The following is a 22,106-nucleotide window of genomic DNA, read 5'->3' as shown; positions in this document are numbered from 1 at the left end:
CAATGCTCCTGGTTGGGAAAGACTTAAGAAGTCCTCAAAAGCACTTGCTAATATTCTAGGAGCAAACACCCCAATCACCATGATCCAGTAAGGGGTTAATCTTGTTCAGCAGGACATGAGAAAATCTTGGACCTTCTCTGAAGTGTGAAAGCTGAGTCCAGCTTTCAGTTCAGGGTACTGAAGTCAAGGGGGAAGCCACGATGGTTTGGTTGAAGCTCTGCCCCTTTTTATGTGGATTGTGATACCCCTAAAAAGCAGAAGAACTTCAATTGCACCCCTGCAGCCCCATCTTGACTTTTTGGACCACACCCTGCAGACACCCTGGCTGAATCTTTCATATTTATTGCCACAAAAAATTATCCTGGATTTTTTTCCTATCTCCTCTTTTCCATTTTGATGAAGAAGAACTTGCTTTGCAAAGCAGAAGAACACGTTGGAAGAATTGCCTCATCGATGGGGCAAAAGCGTCATCCATAAACTCAGAGTGACAAACTGGGTTGCACGGGAGCTGGGAACACGGGCCACATCTGGATCCCCAATCTGGGCTGCAGAAATTCCAGACACCACGAGAGGGCGGCCGCGAGTTCTGTGTGCGCGTCTCTCCCTCTCTTTGCTGCCATCCAGCGGCAGCAGCCTTGCCTTATCATCTGGAGAACATCTGGCTGGGAAAGAAGATGTAGAGCAACGCGTAGGCGAGCTGACACCCCGGGCTACAGACGCCGGGCTTGTGCGAGTTGCAGCCCCGCCCTCTTTCCAGTCCAGCAGCCGCCCCCCACCTAAGCGCCCTGCAGAAGTGGAGGACTACAACTCCCATCGGCCTCCGCCACTCCCCCTCCTCCTGCTGCTGCTGCTGGCTAGGAACTATGGGCAGAGGAGAGGAGAGGAGAGGAGAGGAGAGGCGGCCTCGGACTCCCACTCCCACAAGCCCTCGGCCCGGTAGGCGCGGCTCGCGGGGCGCACGCCCTGCGCAGCAAATCACCGGCGAAGCGGGCCGGGCGAGCGCGCCGGGGACTGGCTGCCCTCCCTGCCCGTTGCCCGTGATGGACAAGCCCGGGGAGACGCCCCGCGGGGGAGGCGGCCGGGCGGGGTGGGGCGTGGCGCGGCGCGGCGCGGCGGACGCGGGGCCCCTTCCGTGGCGGAGCGCGCGCGCCGTGGCCGGGGGAGCCTGCCGGAGCCATGGGGACGGTCCTGAGCACCGTGAGTACGGGGCGCAGCCGGGGCGGGCTGCTCCGGGCGCGGCCCCTCCGCGCGCGCTTGCACGGCGGGGGCTTGCGGGGAAGGCGCGGCCCGGCTCGGCTCTCCGGGGTGACGCAGCGCGGAAAGACGCCGCCGGGCTCCTCCGGCGCTTGCGGGAGCGCCGCTGCCCGGGCGAAGCCGGGGGGACCCGCCGCGCGCGCCGGCCGGGGGGGAAGCCCGCGCGCCCCGCTGGGCCGGGGCGCAGGGGCATCCGGGCGAGCGCCCCCTGCCCTCGCCGGCCCCCCAGCTCCCAGTCCCCCCTCCTGCTTTTGGGGCGCTTGGCGCAAGGCGGCTCCCCGCTGGCTTGGAGAGGGGCGCCAGCCCATCCTTGGGTTTCCTTTGGACCAGCGCAGGGCTGCGCCTCTGCTTAAGGGCCTGGCTCTCTCGCTCGGCTTCGATACTGTCCTGACGACGCTCCTGGATCCTGGAAGCCGAGGGGAAGAGTCGTCAGAGGGCATCTGGTCAAGCCCTTGTGCTGCAGGAGCCTTCGGCAGAGCGGATGGATGTCCATGCGCCTTTGGTGTCGTTAGTGATGATCTTGGCCTTTGGGCTAAGACAGTGTTGTCCAAACGTGGCCACTTTAAGATGAGTGGACTTCAACTCCCAGAATTCCCCAGCCAGCCATGCTGGCTGGGGAATTCTGGGAGTTGAAGTCCACTCATCTTAAAGTGGCCACGTTTGGACAACACTGGGCTAAGGTCAAGGTAGTGCGTTCAAAGGGGTACATGCTGATTAACATGAGGGTGCGTGTTCCTACTGCGATCCTCTCAAGCCTTGCTCTGGAACCACAGCACCGAAGGGAGCCGCCATCCGCTTCCTTCCATCCAAGCCTGGGGAGGAAGGACATGGTTCCACCCACAGCTCCTGGCATGAATATTCTGCTGAGCATTTGGGCAATCAAGTGCAGGGAATTTTTTTCTCCCACGCCAGGCCAGAAATAACCTCTGGCTCTGGGTGTCATTTGCCCTGGGACCGCAGAGCCGAAGGAAAGGGCATTTTGGCTCGCTAAGGACGGCCAATTTCATTTGGTCAGAAGCCTATTTGAGCATTGTTTGGCTGGAATCTTTCAGTGTTCAGAAAAGCTTGTCCTACTTTAAATACACGTATTGGGATTTTCAATTGGTTGATCACTGGCTTTTTAACTTAAACTGAATTTAAATTAAAGAAGTTAAAACAAGCTGGTGAGAGCCACTTAAAATAAAAATGAAATGTTCAAGACAAGCTAGGGTCCAGGAGACTTGGTTTCCTAAAGCAGTTTTCCATTGCCTCTTTCCAAGATGTGTTTTTTAATTTTCCAATCTAGCCGACAGCCCTGTTATTCCCTGAAGGTCTCCCATTCAAAATTAACTGGATCTAAACCTGCTTAGCTTCCAAGCCTTCCAAACAACTACTGAAAGAAATCATCTTCAAGTTGTAAAAAAAGCACTTATTTTTCTTAGAAGGAGCAACAAGCTTAAATATTTGCACTTTCCCCCATTGTGCAGTAAGATATCAGAAGCAAGATAGCCTCTAAAAAATAAGGCAGCCACAACAGTCACACTGTAGAAGCTGGATTTGGCTGAAGATGTGGATCCAGTGTCCATCTGGGTTGGTTGGCATCAAGAGGCGGGGTTTAATTTCTCTCATTTGGTGACATCTTTAAATCAGTTCACTTTGTGACCTAAACACTTCACTTGGCTTGAGGCCCCGGCAAAAGTGTGTCTGTCCCTACATACCTTCCAAAGGTCACAGCTGCTTCAGGAGAGATGTTCCACTTGTAATTTATAAAGCATTTCTTGTGCATTTTTCACAGCCCTGATAGATGGCCATGTGACCATATGAGGTATTTGAAATTCCAGCTTCCCTAGTAAATTTCCATCTAACTGTGCGGTCAGAAATTCCAAGAATGTTCAGTGAATTTCACTAGATCATTTGTTCCTTTGGTAAGGCTTTTAGTGAGAATATTTGTTGAGGTTCTCCTCAATCTAAAACTGTCCACCAATTCTCATCTTACTAACCAAGATAATTTAATTGTCCCCTATTCTGTTACCTACCATAACATCCAAATTGACTTGCTCATGAATTATTAATAAGATTAATAATTACTTAAGCTCATTTCAGGGTCTTGTATCTTTATATCATCATCCAGTAATGCCAAAAGTCCCTGATCAGAGCTCTAACCCCGTAGGCAAACAGTTGTGTTGCCTCCAACACCATAATGTTGTTAGAGTCAATTCACACAATCAGTTGTTGGCCATCAAGCACTGTCAGCATGGTTCTTATGGGATGTTTCTGAAGCTATGATCCTGTTAGAGAAAAAGAAAACACAAAGACTCATTTAAAAATAATTTTAAAATTTAACATTTAACATTTTAATTTAAATTTAACTGCCTTATTTTTTTTATTCCAGTCCCCCCCCCTTAAATACAGTAAAACCTCAATTTTACAGACCAGTTGTCTATTAAAGTGTCATGTCTGTTAAATTCAAATTTACTTACTTGATGTTATTTATGTCATTTGTGTCAATATCAGATATCTGCATAATCACATTCTTTGTGTCAGTTTAGGTCATCTGCATAAGTCATTACAAAAATGATAAATTGAGGCAAATGGCATCAATTGTGTAATTATGGAAATTGACATCAATGATATAAATTACAACAATTATCCAGATTGCTTGGAGCACAGCAGACTTTGTTTTTTGAAAGTGAGTCTGAGCTATAGTTCTCTCGATTACATTCGAAATCTGAATTGGAGAAGGGTGTTCATGAAATTGACTGTAATGTGAAGGATGCAAAGAAAATATATTTATTAAATGTCTATTCTGTGTTTCCAAAAAACAGTGTTCAAGCTGTCTGATGAATTGACACAACCCACAGTATTAGGACAAACTTCTTCCTCTCGCTAAATCTGTTTTCCTAATTGTTGGAATGATAACACAGCAGAAACACTTGAAGGCCAACATCTTATGTACTTGGGGAAGCTCTTTAGATTTGACCAGTAAAATAAATGTGTTCATATTTGGTTAAACTGAGCATCTGAATTAGGGCCTTGGTCTGTACTTCACCCTGTGCATTTAAGATTGTATTAACATTTTTCTCCCTTTACAAGCAAAAGCAGATGGTCTTGTTTTCCTTCAGAGAGATCTACTTTTCTTCCCGTCTCTTCTTTCTGGCCCTGTTGTTGAGTCTTTCTCCTCTCCTCCCCTTGAAATCTTTTGTTTTTTCTCTTGGCTTTGTCTCCTCTGCCCTCCATCTCAGTGATAATTTTGGATTTCTCCCATCATTTCTCTGGGCAGCTCTGGCTAATGTTTTTCAAAGTAGAATCTCAGGGTGAACCAGGAAGTGCCTATTGCAGTAATGTTATGGTTCTCATCCTCTCTTACTTCCTTTCACTTGTTCCTCTCTACTTGTTGGACTGAATAGTAGCTGGGGAAGGAAAAGGTGAGAGAGAAAGACCTAACTTGGTATTTCTCCTTAGTTAGCTTCACTAGCCTGATAGTCAATTAGCCATATTTTGAAGTTTTGTGGAAGTTTGACTGCCCTTTGATGCCACTGAGAGGGTTCTCTTACAGTAACAGAAGAGCGGGGATTTTCACTGGATTTGCAACTGGGAAAAAAAGAGTTAAAGTTCACATCCTGGTCTGTTTTGAATCTGGTATTATTTTTCTTTCCATCTAGACACAGTTGCTTACTCTGCTGCTAAATTAATTCTGGCTTTGACTGTGAGGATTTTAATCTTCCTTGTTTGCTCCTTTTTATGCCATTGGCTCTGGATGGAAGCCGTCCTGTGGAATAGTACAAATGTAATCCAGGAGAATATTCTATTTTGTAGCTGGTGGTATTTGGGTCGGCAAAGCTAAATATAGGAACAAAGCAATTGTGCATTCCCCAGTCTTTGCAACAAAAACGTGTTGGCAGTTGGAAAGCAAATTTGGTGGCAGACTCAGTAGAGGTGCGTAAAGTTAGGGTGGTCATAAAATGTAGCATATTGAAATTGCAAGCTCCCCCCCCCTTTTTTTTTTTTAAAGGAGGCATTGGTATTTTCTTCCTGTCTTCCTTCTTTTGGCAGGCAGCAAGTCTGTGTCAGAGCACTAAATCTGAGTTGGCTCTACACTGTTCCATCTTTGCCACACCCTTAAATGGGGAGCCAAGAATGCTAATCTAACATCTTGGTTAGTATATTGTCAGCACTGAGAATAGAATGCTTCTCTTTGGTATTTTTTAAAAGGAAACTGAATCCCCCAGAGCTTATTACTCATTTTATTTTACTAGTTATACATTGTATTCCAACAGGAGCTCAAAGCTATTTCCATGGGAATCTCCTTTCATTTAATCTCCTCAGTAACACTTAGATTGGATGGATGGAAAGGGGCCTGCCCAGAGTCAACCAGTGACCTTCAGTGCCTGAGGATGGGGTTGAATCTGGCTCTTGAATTCCCCAATTCTAATCCAGCACCTGCATCACTACACCACACTGACTCTTGGACTAAGAGAGAAGGACTGGCCCATAGTCACCCAGTGACCTTCCATGGCTGAGGATAAACTTGAACACTGGTCTCCTGCTTGTAGACTGGGACCTTCATTGTTACACTCATTCTTGGGGAAGGCTTTACATATTTCTAGAATAACCTTATGTTCACCCTTATGATTTTGCATTGTTGCATTACTGTTTCTAATACATTACAAACTTAATCTCCCAACCTTGCCTGCTTCTCTTATTCCATTCTTTGTCTTTGATTTGAGTCTCACAGCAAGATGGTAACATCCAACATCAGCAAGAAGTTATGAAAAGGTTGTCTGTCTTCTGAGTTATATCTTAAAATCATCCAGCGGGAAGTGGTAATCACTCTTCCAATGATGTGAAGACTTTGACTAGACCTGAGTTCAAGTTCCCGAGAGGGATAGTAGGTCTGTCACCCAAGCTGTAGGAAGAACAGATATAGATTAATTTTTTGTCTCCTAGTGCAAGGATAACCAAGCCCTAATGGGCCATAGACACAACTAGGATATTGGAATGGTTCATTAGTATTTTGTGGTTGTTTACGTCTATAATATTTTCTGGTCAGAAGCTAGACATGGGGTTTTCAGCTGCTTCTCTTTTTTTTTGCCCAGCAGGACCATGAGAATATGAGATTTTATCTGTTGTGCTTCAGAACAGAAAGGTTCCTACATTAGTAATTAATGAACATTAGTGCCAGCTCTGGGAATATCTAATATAGCATCTAGGGGAAGTACATGAATATGCTTGATTATTTCAGCACTATTAAGCTCTATCTGGCCAAAAAACCTTCAGGTTTTTTTTTTTAATAAGAAAAAGTATTTTAAACTCCTTGAAAAGTTTTATATATGCACAAAATGTGCATCTTATGTTTTTATAAGAAATATAATATGAATATTCATTTTTTCCAAGTAGTTAGTAGAGATGTGTGAGCAACAGTTTGCAGAGGAAAATTGTACACCCTTATTCAATTTCATTTCAAGCTTATTGAAATGAAGATTATTCCCAAGTAAGTAGATTATAGCATTTATGTGCAAAATTTTAAAGTTTTCGCTGACACTGGATTGGCAGTATGGGAAACTGGAGAAATTTGTGCAGGATCAGACTGTCACTAGCTACTGCTCTTGATGGCTGTTTGCCATGATTCATTTTCAATCCAGTTTGGAAAATGGATGTGATTTTACCAAAAGACATTCATGCACAGCGACAAAAGCTCTTCTAAACTCTCAGGTCAGTTCAGAAGCATTGGAATTGACTTTGCAATTTGAAACTTGCAGTTTGGAAATTGGTTTTGTAATTCAATTGATTTTGCAGTTTGAAGAAATTGCCTTCAAATTGAATCTCCAGATGAAAGCTTTGCGCAACCCGACCATCTCCTGAACCCCAGGCAGCCTGCCTTAAACCAATAGATGCTAGTGGGAGACAGGAATTGCTGTGCACTCCATGTTGGTGAACTTCTTGAATGCATCTGGTTGCCCGGTTCAGCAGAATTGCTCCCAAGTGATGCAATTCAGTTAGGAATTCCTGGTGCAGAACTGAAAAACAAATGGGGAGTTGTATATTTTGCATTGGCTGTTGAGAACGTGATGGTGACACTGAGCTGTTCCAAAACATTTGAAGTGTAGCAATGATAGGGTAGTTTGGTTGCAGTTTAAAATATATTTGAACAAGATGTAGTCTTAAATTCCAGGGTGGGTTTTATCTTTCCATACATTTGGAAACATTTATGAGATGTTTGTAAAAAGAGGATTTCTCCAAAGCCAGAACCCCTGGCTAGAAGTGTATAAAAAATTACCAAATTTGCTAGGGTCTAAAGCCTGGCATTGAATGCTAATGTAATCATGAAGTGGCATAATGGGAACATAGTTGTGTGTGCAGCATAACCATTCTAAAATAAACTGATTAGGCCAGCTGTCTTAGAGTGAGTTGGCTTTGGATTCATGTTTTAATCTTTGTCCCCACAGTTGTGATAATCTAACCTCAATAGGTACAGTCACTTGTCACTAAATTGGGTCCACACAATGAGACAGCTAGAATGTCAGCAACTCTTGGATGGGGTGGGGTGGGTTATGAGATGACCAAGTATATAAAAAATAGAGCAAGGCTCACTTGCTTGCGTGAAACTGGCGGCGGAAGGAAGACTAGAGAAGAAAAATACGTGAAAGAAGCATTGGCCACATGCTCATATCTAGAGTAGTTTTTTTTTTCCTTCAATTAGTTCCCCAGCACCCACTCAAACCCAACCAATTTTCTGTAACTAGAGTTTGTCCTCTTGATCACAGATTCTGGGGATTTTTTTTTTTAATTACAATGTTCTATGGCCTGAAAAAGTTTGAAAATCTCTGGTCTAGAACACTTCCTAACCAGTTAAAACCATTGATGGACATGTTTTCTCAATCCTGCATGGCAGGCGTTTTCACATTGCCTTCCTTTCGTCTTGACCTGGATAGTGACAGGTTTGGTTTGGTTTTGTTGTTTTGTTTTTTCCACTTGCTGTTTTATCAGTGCTACATCACCAAGGTCAACCATGTAGATTCAGTTGCATAAATAACCCGATGTTGAAAATTCAAGTATGTTTCAGTCATGCAAGCACATTTGATGAAGAAATTACCTTGAAGAGGAGGATTAAAGCAGTTGGAAGGATTAGTAGCAAGATCCTCAAGGCCAAATCTTATCTGCTCCCACTCCAAAGGATAATCTCTATTATTTGGCGTGGGAGATGTTGCAGTGTTGAAATATAACCCTCGGAAGAAGGAACTTTTCACTTACTTGTGAAAAGAAGCATTTGGCTGAAGCTTCCTTGGATGTACTTATTGTCTCCTTATATTGTAAACGGAAATTTGTAAAGCATAGTTTTTGGGGGGGGAACCCTTAGCCCATCTTTCCCATGCAGGATCTTATCTAAAGAAAAGTATTCCCAGATAGTATTGCTTACAGAATTTTTTTGCTGCTCAGAGATGCAGAGCTTTTATCTACTTAGCCACGTTTATCAATACACAAGCATGCGTGCAAATGTCAGGGAAGTGAATACAGATAGTGCGCAGGTTAAGAACGCCCAGTTTACGGACGACCCATAGTTAAGAACGGAGCCTGATGTAGCAAAATTTGAGTTTAATACACAATGACTCGAGTTACATACACAATGGTTTGAGTTAATTACACAATACTAGTTATACAGTATTATACAATAATACTGTTCCAGCTTACATACAAATTCAACTTAAGGACAGACCTTGGGAATGGAACCCGTTTTTAAACTGGGGACAACCTGTATATCATTTGAGCCTTTCTGAGAATTAGAAGGAAAATCCACCATTCAGCTAAACATTCAATATATAGCTTTGACTGAATCTCCATGTTTCCATCTTACAGTATGTCGAGCGTAATTCTGATCTAGCTAACAGGGTTATTGAAAAGATTGTGGGATAAACTATGCAAAATACTTGGGAACTTTAAAGTGTTGTGTAAAGATATATTTTTTCTTACTCCACCCCATTCCTCTCCTTATGAGCGAATGCCAGCAAGTTACATATCACCTGACTAGTCATTTTAAAAGGAAGAACTCAGTATCTTTAATAATATCAAATATATTTATATGTGATTACATGAGTGTCTTTCATGCTTGGTATATAACACTAAAAAGGTACTTCTATTTTGGGGATTTTTGTTCTTAGCCATTTTCTGACTTATTTCTGTTCACCGAGTCATGATACCAAATTTAATGTCCTCTTTCTTTGTCTATTACAGTTGGGAAATCTTGCCCTGTCTCCAATATACTTTGTGATTGGTTTGATCAAGCGACTTTTCTCTAAATCTCAGCCTTCTATCACGCTAGAAAATCCAGATGTAAAATATGCACTAAGGCTGATCGACAAAGAGGTAATATATATATCATCATCTTATTTCTCTCTCACTCCCCTTTGTTACAACAGATTTTTAAAATGCTCTAATACTCAAAATGATTTCAGTATGTCGAGGAATCAAGATTAAAGTATGCTCTAGTAAATATTTCATATTTCTTAGTTGTTGATATATGGTGGTTTTATCTATATCAGCCAGACCTATACCTTTGAAGCATTCTGTGCACTGGGAAATATTGCAGAATATAGGTTAGTGCTGCGGCCTTTCGTAATGTAGAAAGGTTGGAAAGCTGGATGTTGAACTAACTCCCCTTTATGTTTAAATTCTACAATGTTGGAAAATCAGCGATTTGGGGTGATCCTGATGCTGATGTGCAATGCTTGTGTCATGTGTAACTTGATAACTGGAAGATCAAGTGGAAAGTCTTGCATGTGAAACTAGAGCACTGGAGAACTAATACACCCATATTTATTATTTCAAACTGCGTGGTCAGACCTCATAGTAATTCCTCCTGATTAGTCACTCTTTCCAAAAAGGCTGAATAAACCTTGGAAACTCCTTCCATGGTTTAAGCGAAATGAGAAGAAGGTGTTCTGGTTGGTCTGTTTTGCTCAGCAAGTGTTTTATAATTAATTGATGTGAGTCTGTGGCTGGACTCATTCCTAATTTATGGAAGCCTTTGTGCAGATAGTATAAAAAATATGGATAACTGGAATAGCCAGCTCTCTGCCTTGCATTCTGAAATGTTTGCTTTATGGCCATCACTCATTATATTTTCTGAATATGTGACTTTAGCTCTTGGTCTGGATTTATTGATATGATCTATGTGCCATCCATGAGCATCCAGAGGGAGAGAAAGGTGGTCATGATGTGTGTGATGTTACTGGCCTCCTATCAGAAGCCAAGGATCCTGTCACTTGTGAATTTTGTTTAGACCTTGATGTTGACTTGTCAAGTGTGCACTGCAGCCAGGAATGTCCATGAGGACAGGGTCAAAAAAGTAAGCATTTAGCAGATGGCTGTACAATCAAGCCCCTGCCCCCCTTTTCTGTATGTGGCATGCCTGAAGCATGGACTGAAAGGGTGGGGCTTCAATCGCATGGTGACAGCCACTACCTTGACCCACGTGTATACCCCATGGGACATCCCTAAACGAAGTCTATCAAGGTCACTACCTCTCGGACTTGCAACTCCTGTGGAAGCTTCTGAGGGTGCTTGGTAGAAAGCTCTTTGAAGAATGAAAACAGACTGGTAAACCATCAGTCTTGGTTAGATGTTTTGTTAAGGAAGTATGTTTATTTCTTCAACAGTGTTCTGAAATTTGTTTATATCTTGATTATAAACATGTGGGCTTGGATAGAGCATGTATAACACTGCCGTAGTTTTATGAAGCATTTCTCTTTTTCAGCACATCAGTCACGACACCAGAAGATTTCGCTTTGCCCTGCCAAGTCCACAACATGTTTTGGGACTTCCTGTTGGTAAGCTGTTTACATTAAAATATGCTATATATACACTCATTCAAGGTACTTTGAAAGGAGAAGGGAATGGAAATTGAAATAATTGGATTGAATTGTGGACTTGGAAAGAAAGGCCTGTCTTTTTTTCTCTTGCGAATTTTTTGCTTGATTTATTTAGTTTTTTTTTTTTTAAAAGGCCCGTTAGCTAGAAGGAGGACTGTACTGATAGTGGAAAAATTCTGTCTAAATTTAAACAGAACTGGATCTGCTCCCTAAATGAATAGGAGGCTTCATCCATGATGTCTAAAGTTCCAGTCCAGAAGAAAAACGCACCTGAGGAAATAAAGCAAAAACAGTGTTGCTGAGTAGAAGACAACTTGCTAACCCAATCCTGATCTATGAATTTCCTTAGGGAATCCAAACCTTGATACAGTTTGGATGTTCATAAAAAATATTTGGTTATTTACTTCTCTTGGTGCCACCCAAATCCCATTATGGCACCCCAGGGAAAAACAGAACATCGCTGTGATTGTTTACGATTTGTAGCTGATGGCTGTGAGCAGGACCAGGATAGGTATCAAGCGAGCTTGCAGCCATGGCTTCTGTGTTTTTGTTTGTCATTCCTTCGTTCCTCTAGCTGCTGAGTAGAATCAGTAATTGTAGCCAGCTGCTCCTCTCATCTGCCGGAGGCATCGAGCACAGAGAAGCAGGTGTTGGTCTGTGTTCAGCTTTGCAAGGATGGGAGTAGACTAGTTCAGACACGATGATATGAGGAATTAAAAAGCATTGTGTATGCGTACCTCTTTAAAAAAACACACACATAGCAGTATGTGTAAAATTTGCTAGGAATTTAGTGCAAGCAGTTCAATTATCTTTCGATGCTGGATTCTCAATCTTTGATTAGCTTCATTTATTTAACAATATTTTCAGCCGCCTCCCCTCTCCTCCCCGCCCAAATCGGGCCAACTCTGTTTTGCATTCTGTATAGAAAGTGGTGTGGCTTGCTAACAGCTGTTCTCTCCTGCTAACAGCTTTGGGCATCTGTCAAAAACTGACAGTGATTCTTTTCCAAGAATGGTTCTCACGGTGTTTCTTTAGCGAGTTTTATTGAGAAGGGGGGAATAAGAGTACAAGAGTTCCAGCAACTGAATTGTTTCCCATGTAGAACCAATATATCCCAGATCCCAGGATACCTCACAGCAGAGATTTCTTTCTTTCTTTTTTTTTTTGGTCCTGTTTTCCTGTGACTAGAAGAAATTCAGCAATTCATCCTGGGATCTAGACTTACAAAAGGGGAGGAGCAGAATTTTTCATCCATGTTACATCAGTCTTTGAAACAGGACTTTTTTCAATAGCATTCTCTCTGTTCTTCACAGAACAGCATTTCCTCTTGCAAGCTGCAATGATTTGCCATCAGGGGAGGAATTCAAGGAATTCACCTTCCCTTCCAGCGCTGAATCTCTCTTGAGATGGAGAGTGCCATTGAATCAACGTCCCACGTTCTGCTGAGCTGTCCATGGCACTCGGAATAAATATCATTCCTCCTTGTAAACCTCTCCAATTGTACTGCAGTAGAAAATGCATACCCCCCCCCCATTAACTTAATTCCTTAGAGTTCTGAAAAAAGGTAACAAAACGCTGTTCCCATAATTGCTGCAAGGAAACTCTGGATATAATTACGTTCTGATAGATGGTTTCCACGTCAGAAGATAATTAGTTATGCATCTCCCTTTTTAATATTCTAGTTTTATTATATGCTTATTGCTTTATATATGAAAATTTGATTTATTTTCCTCCTGTGATCTTAAAATTAGAATTTGATTTATTTTCTTCGTATGATCTTAAACTTAGATTTATGGAAAAGTTTGCTGTTGGCTGTTTGTATCTCCTAAATCTTTATGAGTCTGGGAACTAAGCATTAAATCCATGATAGGATATTGCCCATATTCCATAACCCAAACTTAACACTCTCCTTTAAGTGATGGTTTCATAGAAAAACTTAGGATCTTCTTTCAGCCTATGTGTTAATAGATCCACAGCAGTGGTTCTTGTGGTGTTACCTTCACAGTTAAACAGTACCCACATTTTTTAAAACACTCTCCAAGCCAAACACCAGATCTCTAATTTCACTTTTGGATAAAGCAAATTTGTATGATCTCTTCCTTTAAAAAAAGGTGCATCTGGTTGTGGTTATTTTCATAGCTTAAGAATGTATATGTCTTTGCTAATGGAACAAGTTTTTTTGTATAATCTTAATGGAAAACCTAGAAATGGCTAGGTTTGAGTTTTCCATAAGATGGTCCCTTCCCTTAAATTATATATAATTTTAATATTTCGTATAAGAAGTTAACAAGGAGACATTTCTACTTCCATCTCAGTTAACTATCAAACTTACTTCCAATAGCAACAGAGATAGCTTGGAACTGGAATTCTGGAAAGTCACCAAGTTCGGAAACCTACTTCAGGTTTTGCTGCCAAAATGTTAGTGCTGTCAGTAATCCCTAGTTCAATAAACAGTAAACGAGGCAAGGCAAGCTAAGGAGGCTTAATGACAAATCTCTCAAGTTGATGCACCAATTGAAATTAATTAGTTCATCTAATTCTAAACATGCTTCAACTTACCTGAAGTCTTTTGGGTAACTGGAATGATATACTTTGAGATAAATAACAGGAACTAGAACATGCTCCTTCAGCTTTTAAAAATCTAAGTTGTTTTGTTTTATCCTTTAATGTTTTGGCTGACCTTCAGGACAACACATTTACCTCTCGGCAAGGATTGATGGGAACTTGGTGATCAGACCTTATACACCTGTCAGCAGTGATGATGACAAAGGTTACGTGGACCTTGTTGTGAAGGTAAAGACTTTGGAGAAGACACTCTCAAGGGTACCTCTCTCCAACGAGTTGCCCTCTAGACATGCTGGTTCTGGGATAATGCAAATTGACATCCAATAGATCTCCAAAGGCACCAGTTGTGAAAATGTTCCAGGATAAAAGTATTTCTGGTGTGATGTTACTAATCTATGGACTTTTTTTGAATATGTACATTATATGCTGTTCCATTCCATCTCTCTTGATCAGTGTGGATTTGTAGGATATCTGAATGAGTTCATATTTCTCATCCATACATCCTCCCCAACCCCTTAACCAGCATTCAGTTTTAAAAGTATTTTTCCCCCTTATAGATCTATTTCAAAGGAGTTCACCCCAAATTTCCAGAAGGAGGGAAAATGTCCCAGTACCTAGAGAACCTAAAGATGGGGGACACCATTGAGTTTCGTGGACCTAGTGGATTGCTTGTTTATAAGGGAAAAGGTGAGGCTCATTTTTATGAACAACATGTAATTGTAAGAACTGAAGTGTAAGAAGCAAAGTGTCTCAGTTACATTGGAACAACAAACATTTATTCCCCCCAAAATGGATACTTTGTGTTAGTAGTTAAACTATTATTAAATTTGGTAACTTTTATCAGGACTCTGGATAGTTTGGCTACTTTAGATGGATCTGAAATAAATGGTTGAATGAAAGTTCAAAAAAAGAGGAGGGTTTTTTTGAAAGGGTCCCAGTTTTATGTAGAGTTGTGGGCAGCTTTACCTGGGATGGGCTGTCTCTGGGATCTATACAACTGAAATAGGGCGTGCAAGAAGTAAGATCAAGACTGTATTTTGATTCAGTGCTAGATGCCATATAACCTGGTGAGCTACAAAAAAGTATAGATTCTGAGGGTGTCTTCTCCATTAAAATAAATAGTCCTTCCTCTTCTAGAAAACAAACTTGACGAGCATTCCAGATCTTGAATTGAGCTGAATCTCATCCAGAACTGGGATTAAGAGCCCAAAACAATGATTCCTAAATCAGCTCAGCATACTGCAGGAACTCCTGCCACATTCACACAATATACTCAAAGCTGGTTCTGAACATCCCTATAAGCCATGGTTTGCATAGCTAGGGTTTGCTGAATAAGCCACAGTTGGCTGGACTCTCACAACCCATTAAGCCATAAATCTTGGTTTATAAACCACAGTGACCGGGTTAGCATGTTAATAAGCATACAGATCTCATTATGGCTTGGCGTATTAAGGGAATGTGCTACAGTCATGTTGTGCACACCCCTTCCCTGACATGTCTTTTCAGTTTATAACAAAGTGATTGAATGTCTTAGAAGCTACAGTTCAACACATCTGGAAGATGGATGTCAAGTTGGAGAAGGTTGCCTTCATCTCTGTTTTATCCTGTAGAGCAATACAGGTTATATTCTGTCTCTTCCCCAGTGTCACATTTTTCTAGATTTTTGGAAAGTATTCATCATTATGATTAGGAGTGGGCAAAAGATTTCAAGTTCAGATCATTGTGCACTCAGAGCAGGCTGTCTTGGATTTGAGACATTTTGCACACCGCCAGTTACAATCCACTTGCTCCACTTCTCTTCTGACAGGTGTGTTTGCTATTCGCCCAGACAAGAAATCTGAACCCATTATTAAACATGTGAAATACGTTGGGATGATTGCAGGTGGAACAGGTACTCCAAAAATGTGTTTTCTATGTCGGTTTTCTTTGTGATCTTGATGAGGATGCATTTGACCATGGCTCTCTCTGTTCCCTGAAGGAATTACTCCAATGTTACAGCTCATTCGAGCAATTGTAAAGGACAAGGATGACCCCACAGTTTGCCATTTACTCTTTGCTAACCAGGTAAGATGATTTTCTTAATTTTACTAAGGAGTGAAGAGCATATTGGGCAAATAGCAGTGTTTTGCGGAGAATAAATAAAATAGGGGGATGATGATTAATGCTACAAATATTCATTGTCAATATTCTAGTCTTATGCAGATTTACTCAAGATACATATTCCACCATTTTCACTGGCCCCTAGTGAAATTCTCCGCTTCTCTATTCCCAGAGAAGTGTACATGAAATTGTAGCCTTACTCATTTCTTACCAATTGCTCTAAGCGAGTGACTAGCCCCTCCAGAGGATTCTATCTCAGCAACAGTTGTAATATTCCTGCTTCTTTCTGGATTCTGTCATCTTTTTTGAGGGAATAATGAGAAAAAGCTGAAGTTAATTGCTTCTAGTGCAGACTTTGTCAATGTAGGAACAGAGCAACTCTGGAACAATCGGTTTCCCTCTACCTCAGACCAGAACTCCTCTCAAATCATGTTATTCCCTGGGGTTGGTTTGACAGTTGTAAATCCTTCTGAATCAGAAATGGTTCAAAGTGTTCTAGATATACTCTTCTGCATGAAATAGGCCTGTTTTAGTAGTGGACTATCTCCAGAACACCTTGGGGTATTGATTAACAGCTTAGTACAAATACTTTTGAATGAAGTGTAATTACCCTGAATTTTGATAATAGTTTACACCTAACCATTTATTCACATTTAACAGGACTTATTTTTGAGTAGACTGCTAGCAGTTACTTTTTTGCTAAATCATCTTTTTTAATCATTCCATCTTGGGACCAACATAATAATCTTGGAAAGAAATTTGTTCCAGAGCAACTTGCTTTAACTTTAAAACCTTGGTGCCACCAACTGCTTTTTTTTTCCAGACATATTTGTCAGTATTATTTTGCATTATTTACTGGCATCTGACTTAAGAGAATGCCAGCCCAGAATAACTTTCTTGTAGCAGATGCTACTCCAGAAATAGGTACCCCAAATAACAGGTCCAAATAAGTGCCGTTTTTCATGCCAGTGCCCCTAAATATAATCCTCTTTTTCATGCCAAGTCATTTTTCATACGGTAATACTGCTTCTTCCAAAGCCTTTGATGGAAGGATTAAAAACTGTCCTTGTAGACTTCTGTTTATGGGGAATCATGATTATAATGAAACACGTAAGAGAGGATGGGCTAGCTTAACTCTGGAGTGGTCTGGTAATTCTTTTCTTTCCCTCTAGGATTTCCATTGCTTAAAAAGTGGAATAAAATATTCAGTTACTAGGGCACAGTTAATCTGTGCCATGATTTATAGATGTATTCTTGCTTAATAATGTAAGATGTTTCTTCTTGGATCAGGTGGAGGGTGAGCTTCCTCTTCCTTATGGGGAAGAATCAGGGGTAACCTTAAGGGGCTTCCTAAAATTCCTTGAAAAAAGACAGGACATAAATGAAAAAATAAATAACAAGAAACTTAATAGTTGGCTAGCAAAACTATTGAAAATTGGCCAGTCATTCAGGTGACCTCCAACATTTTTCCAACCTTCCAGTATAACATGGATTCACCCTGTCTCAAGCAATAATGTGATAAACTAAAAACAGTGTTTTTTCGATCATGGTTTAGTCTTTGTTTTGTTGTAAGATGAAAGCATTAAGTGTTTCTTACAGCAAGAGGTGCGATTTCAGAAATTGCTGTTGAGCACAATTCAAGCTTCCAGGCTGTGCAAAATGATATAAACTATTTATAGAATACAATGAATATATTGGTAATGAAGCTTTGGGAATAGTTAACATTGGTCTCAGCCCACTTTAAACGAGTCCTTATTGTATTTGGACATCCCCCAGATTTTTCCAAATCAGTTCAACTCAAGATCTTATCAAATCTAATACACACACCCATGTAAACAGTTTCAACGTTGCTTGGTTATTGACACTCTTGAAATGGATAGTCCCACAGTCAGGTGAGCCAAATTATGTGTGTTTTAGAGTTGCACTCAAAGCCAGATTAATACTAAATTATCCATCATGGCCATCATGATAAGCGAGGTGGGAATACAATTCTCTGTCTTGTCATTTCCTGCAAGTTTCCCATTTCTGTATTATTTATTATTGTGACCTTTATGTCACTTCAGTCTGAACGACTAAGCTGTTTACAAAAGCCAAAATGCAATCAACAGAATCGGTATACCAATAACATACCATAAGTACTTATTACCTATAGTGCCAGCTGACAGCCAGGACAAGCTCACTTAATCCTTTCAGTCCCTCAGAGTTCCTTGAAGCAGCCAGGTCTTCACAAGTTTGTTGAATATCATAATGGAAAGGGGCCAATCTTGCCTCTGAAAGCAAGCTCTTCAAAAATAGGGGGTGCCACAGACAGTGCTTATTGTTGGTCCCCCTCCTGTTGCATCTCCCATAGTAAGGGATTCTCAGTATACCTTTTCTGTTTGCATATTGGAATAGGTGGTCTTAAAGATAACCAAGTCCAAAGTCCTGTATGGGTTTGGGTGCGGGTTACTGGAAGGCATACTGGGAACCCTGGTTTTCTGAAATGCACTCTCTGCTATCAGCTTTTAAAAACAAGCTTTTAATTCTCGATTGTTTAAATTTTGATTTCAGGGTCTTTCATTTTAGCTTTGGGCTCATGATTTTTTTGTAAGGGATTAAAAGGGAATCAATAGTATAAGTTGTTTAATAATGAATATATGAGATAAAACATCAGCATTGTGTTTCTGGGACAGACTGAAAATGATATCTTACTGCGCCCAGAACTTGAGGAAGTACAAGCTCAACACTCAGCTCAGTTTAAGCTGTGGTACACATTGGACAGAGCTCCTGAAAGTAAGTAGTTTAGTCCATGATACAATTAAGTTAGAAGATACTAAAAATGTTCTAAGCTTAATTGCTGAATATGGACAGAGCAGTGTAAAATTTTCTTGGAGTCACACCCAGCTCCTGGTGGCCATGTGGTTTTTTTTGAGAACAATACTGTGAACCGCCCAGAGTCACTTTTTCATGAGATGGACAGTATCTCAATTTGATGAGAGAGAGAGAGAGAGAGAATTAAATTAAATTAAATTAAATTAAATTAAAATAAAATAAAATACAGAAATGGTTTTCCACTGCCTTCTGAGGTTTTTCTGCCTCACCAGTCTAGCTTACAGCTCTAGGATTTTCCCATCCACGTATTAACCAGTATTGACCCCGGTTAGCTTTTTGAATCTAACCCACATCTGTTTGGTGTTGTAACCTACTGTAGTCAAAAGAGCTTGACTTCCTCAATTCAAGCTCTCCTTCTGATGACCCACAGAAACCTCCACATTGTTTTCTTGGCAACTCTTCAAGAGTTGGTTGGTAGTGCCTTCTTCTGGAACTGAAGAGGCTCTCCCCTAGTCCATACAAAGAGAAAGTGAGGGAGGTGGGAAGCACATTCAGAATTGCAAGGTTCTGTTGCTATAGCTGATATAATATGTATCTCAGTGCTTTTTTTAAAGAGATAATTAGAGAAATGTGGTCTTTTCCAACACAGAATGGGATTACAGCCAAGGATTCGTAAACCAAGACATGATCAAGGAACATATGCCTCCACCACAAGATGATGTTCTCATTCTGATGTGTGGCCCACCTCCCATGATTCAATATGCCTGCATTCCCAACCTGGATAAATTGGGTTACACCAAGGAGATGTGGTTTTCCTACTAACTGGGAGTCAGGGTGAAGTAGAAGGTGGTAGTAGGGGAAAGCGTGGAAAACAGCCTTTGGGAATAACAGGTAACAGAAACTAATGACAGGCTGAGTAAACAGAGGCGGAAGCTGTGTTCAGAGGAATTCCAGCTTGTGCACTCTTGATGTCTTTCTAATCCTGCCAAGCTGAAGCCTCAGGTAGACGGATAACTGTGTTGTATATCATGCTCTTTGCTTTGCTCTGTGTATCAAATCTGTAATAAGGCAATTGAATGAGGTTTGGCTCTTTCATCATGGATAAGCAAATATAGCTGGGCACTCATATCCCCAAAGAGTTTCTTATGTACAGCATCTGTGTTGTGACATCCGGGTGATAAGCAGGGAGAGGTGAAGGAGGTGGTTTCACTCTTCCTGCTGTTTCTGCACGAAAGCTTTAAATGCACACCTGTCTAGCACTGACGTGATCATGTTTGCCTTCGTTTGCAGAGGGGGGAAATTGCTTCACATGCCAATATATAGAAACATACTCATCTGGAAAGCAGAGAACTGATTTGCTCTGTCATTCCCAGCCCAAACTATACACATTAAAAAGGGATGCCCAATCATGAGATTCTGAATCTTAATAGGGGCAAACCCAGAGGACAGAAGTGAGGTGTTTGCATCTTTTCTTCCTTCAGGCCCTTGTCTGGGGACAAAAATTTAGATTTAAAGCTGGGCTTTGTGTAAGGCGGAATAAGGGCACGTATGGGGAAGACTAGGTTTAAACTAAATCCAGCTCCCAGAAATTTCCATTTAAAAAACAAAGGCATGTACATTTTGGTTTGAAGGTGTTAAAGGTGACAAATGGGATGGTCTGTTGGTAGATGAGAAGGGTGAGTTGGGCTGCTTATATTTTCTTTTAAGTGTAGTAACTTGTATCTAAAATAATTTGTCTCAGTTCCCACCTCCCCTTTCCATTGCATGAGCCTTCAATGGTTCCTTTTTAATTAGCTAAACATATCCATGTTTATATACATAAATATATAGGTAGCTCAGTTACCAAATATGTCCATTTTTAGTTAGGTAGAAAAATTAAAATTCTTGATGTAAAAACTGCTTCATTCAATAATTTTGGGAAAAGCTCCTTATAAAGGCAATGTCAGTAGCTGCATTGAAGGGAGGGAATAGTGTTTCTCATCCCCCCCATTGGCAAGCTTTTTCTTTCTTTCCAGACTTATTTTAATATGATTAGCGTGCCAGCTGCTGCTAAGTTAATCCCCCAAGAAATAAAAAGGTTTGTAATGATTAGGTGCTTTATGTATCAGAGCCTGAACAGAAGAACTTAGAAGTCTGTTCTTGCCTTCTTGACCAAGAATGCCAGTGTCTATTTTTTAAAAAAACAGACCTTGAATAGGAATTGTCTACTTGAAGTCAATCCTTCCCAAATCTTTCATTGAGACAGATGTTGCAGCTGAAGAGACATGATTAGCAAGCGTCAAGAAGTTTCTTGAACACGATTGAAACTAATGAAGTCCATGTGCCACCAAGTGCAAGGAGCACAGAAAAGATCTAGAATGGGGTTTTCAAAGCTTTTATGAGAACTTAGGGACAAAAAAGGAAATGTATTGCCATTCTAGGCAAAGCTAAATCTCATTTTCTTAAAGGTTAGCTGATTTTGAAGCATCAGATTGAAGTGTAACATACCCTTCCTCTTTGAGCTTCATTTTCTCCCTTCTTACAATCTTACTGGCCCAGGGGCATCCAAAGGAGAGGTAAGAAAAGTCAAGATGGTGACTACAATCAAAGGCCTGTGGCACATGCAAAAAAGGGGCAGGGCTTTGATTGCTCAGATACCATCTTCTTTTACCCCCATGAATATTCCTGGAAGTAAGCAGTTCATAAAACCCTTTCTTGTTTTGCTGTTAATCAGCTTAGAATTAAGTTATGCACAGGTTACTTACAGCAAGAACAGAAGTGTTGCTACACAGGAACCCGTGGAGTCATTGGAAATAGGATTAGATGATTTGGGGTGCGGATGAATTGGATAAAAGAATCAGAGCCAAACATTGTCATTTAACTTGATAACATTGATCAAGTTATCAATCAAATCTTTATTATGGGCAAAGACCAGCATATGAGCTTCAAGTTAGTCAGCCACATTAGAAACAATGCTATGCACTAGAGATGTGCAGATGTCCTGAATTTGGAAGACTTGGCAAAACATGTCTCAAGCATATTGGAAGTGCCTCAACCTCAAAACAGAATCCTGTGCTCAAGCTGGGCTTCTTGCTAGCTCAAAATGCCTTCACAAATGCACAACAAACATGAACGTGTTTCAAAGTTGAAATAATCCATTTCAAAAGCAAATTCTGGAGTGTGCATGTCATGACCTGGCTCAGGACCTTATTAGAGAGCAGTGGGCTAAAGCCAGTGATTCCATATGCCAAGATCCCAACTCTGGACTGATTCTTTCACAGATGTGATAAATAAAAGTCAATAATGGTGCTAGTAGCATATCTGGGTGGGATGGGGGGTAAAAAAAAAAAGTGGCTACAATTTCATAATTGAAGTCCTGCCCTTTTGTATCTTTGTCTGCATGAGACAGAAATGAAAAGGGGTGAGGCTTCAGTTGTGAAGTCATGGCCACCATCTTGACGCATATACACTCTTGGCCTATGAATGCCCCTGAGCATATATCACAGTTTGGCCTTCAGATTAAGAGGGGAAAAGTGCTAGAGGGGATGGAAA

At 41.0% G+C, this 22,106-nt stretch overlaps 1 protein-coding gene across 1 annotated transcript; it reads left to right on the top strand.

Moving 5' to 3' along the window:
- Positions 1–1,039: 1,039 nt before the first annotated feature.
- On the top strand, positions 1,040–21,907 carry LOC103065095 (NADH-cytochrome b5 reductase 3-like). Its single transcript, XM_088134899.1, has 9 exons — positions 1,040–1,197; positions 9,463–9,594; positions 10,985–11,057; positions 13,786–13,892; positions 14,222–14,351; positions 15,472–15,555; positions 15,643–15,728; positions 18,437–18,536; positions 19,225–21,907. The coding sequence occupies exons 1-9, from the start codon at positions 1,177–1,179 to the stop codon at positions 19,395–19,397; spliced, it is 906 nt and encodes a 301-aa protein (XP_087991025.1). The 5' UTR covers positions 1,040–1,176; the 3' UTR covers positions 19,398–21,907.
- The last annotated feature ends 199 nt before the right edge of the window (positions 21,908–22,106 follow it).

This window comes from Python bivittatus, unplaced genomic scaffold, assembly GCF_059951505.1.
Source record: "Python bivittatus isolate LINGU-HERP-01145 unplaced genomic scaffold, Pbiv_v1 ctg000120_np1212, whole genome shotgun sequence".
In the NCBI taxonomy this organism is placed as follows: Eukaryota; Metazoa; Chordata; class Lepidosauria; order Squamata; family Pythonidae; genus Python; species Python bivittatus.
Note: the sequence above shows the minus strand (reverse complement) of the source record. Positions and strands in the feature narration are given on the sequence as shown.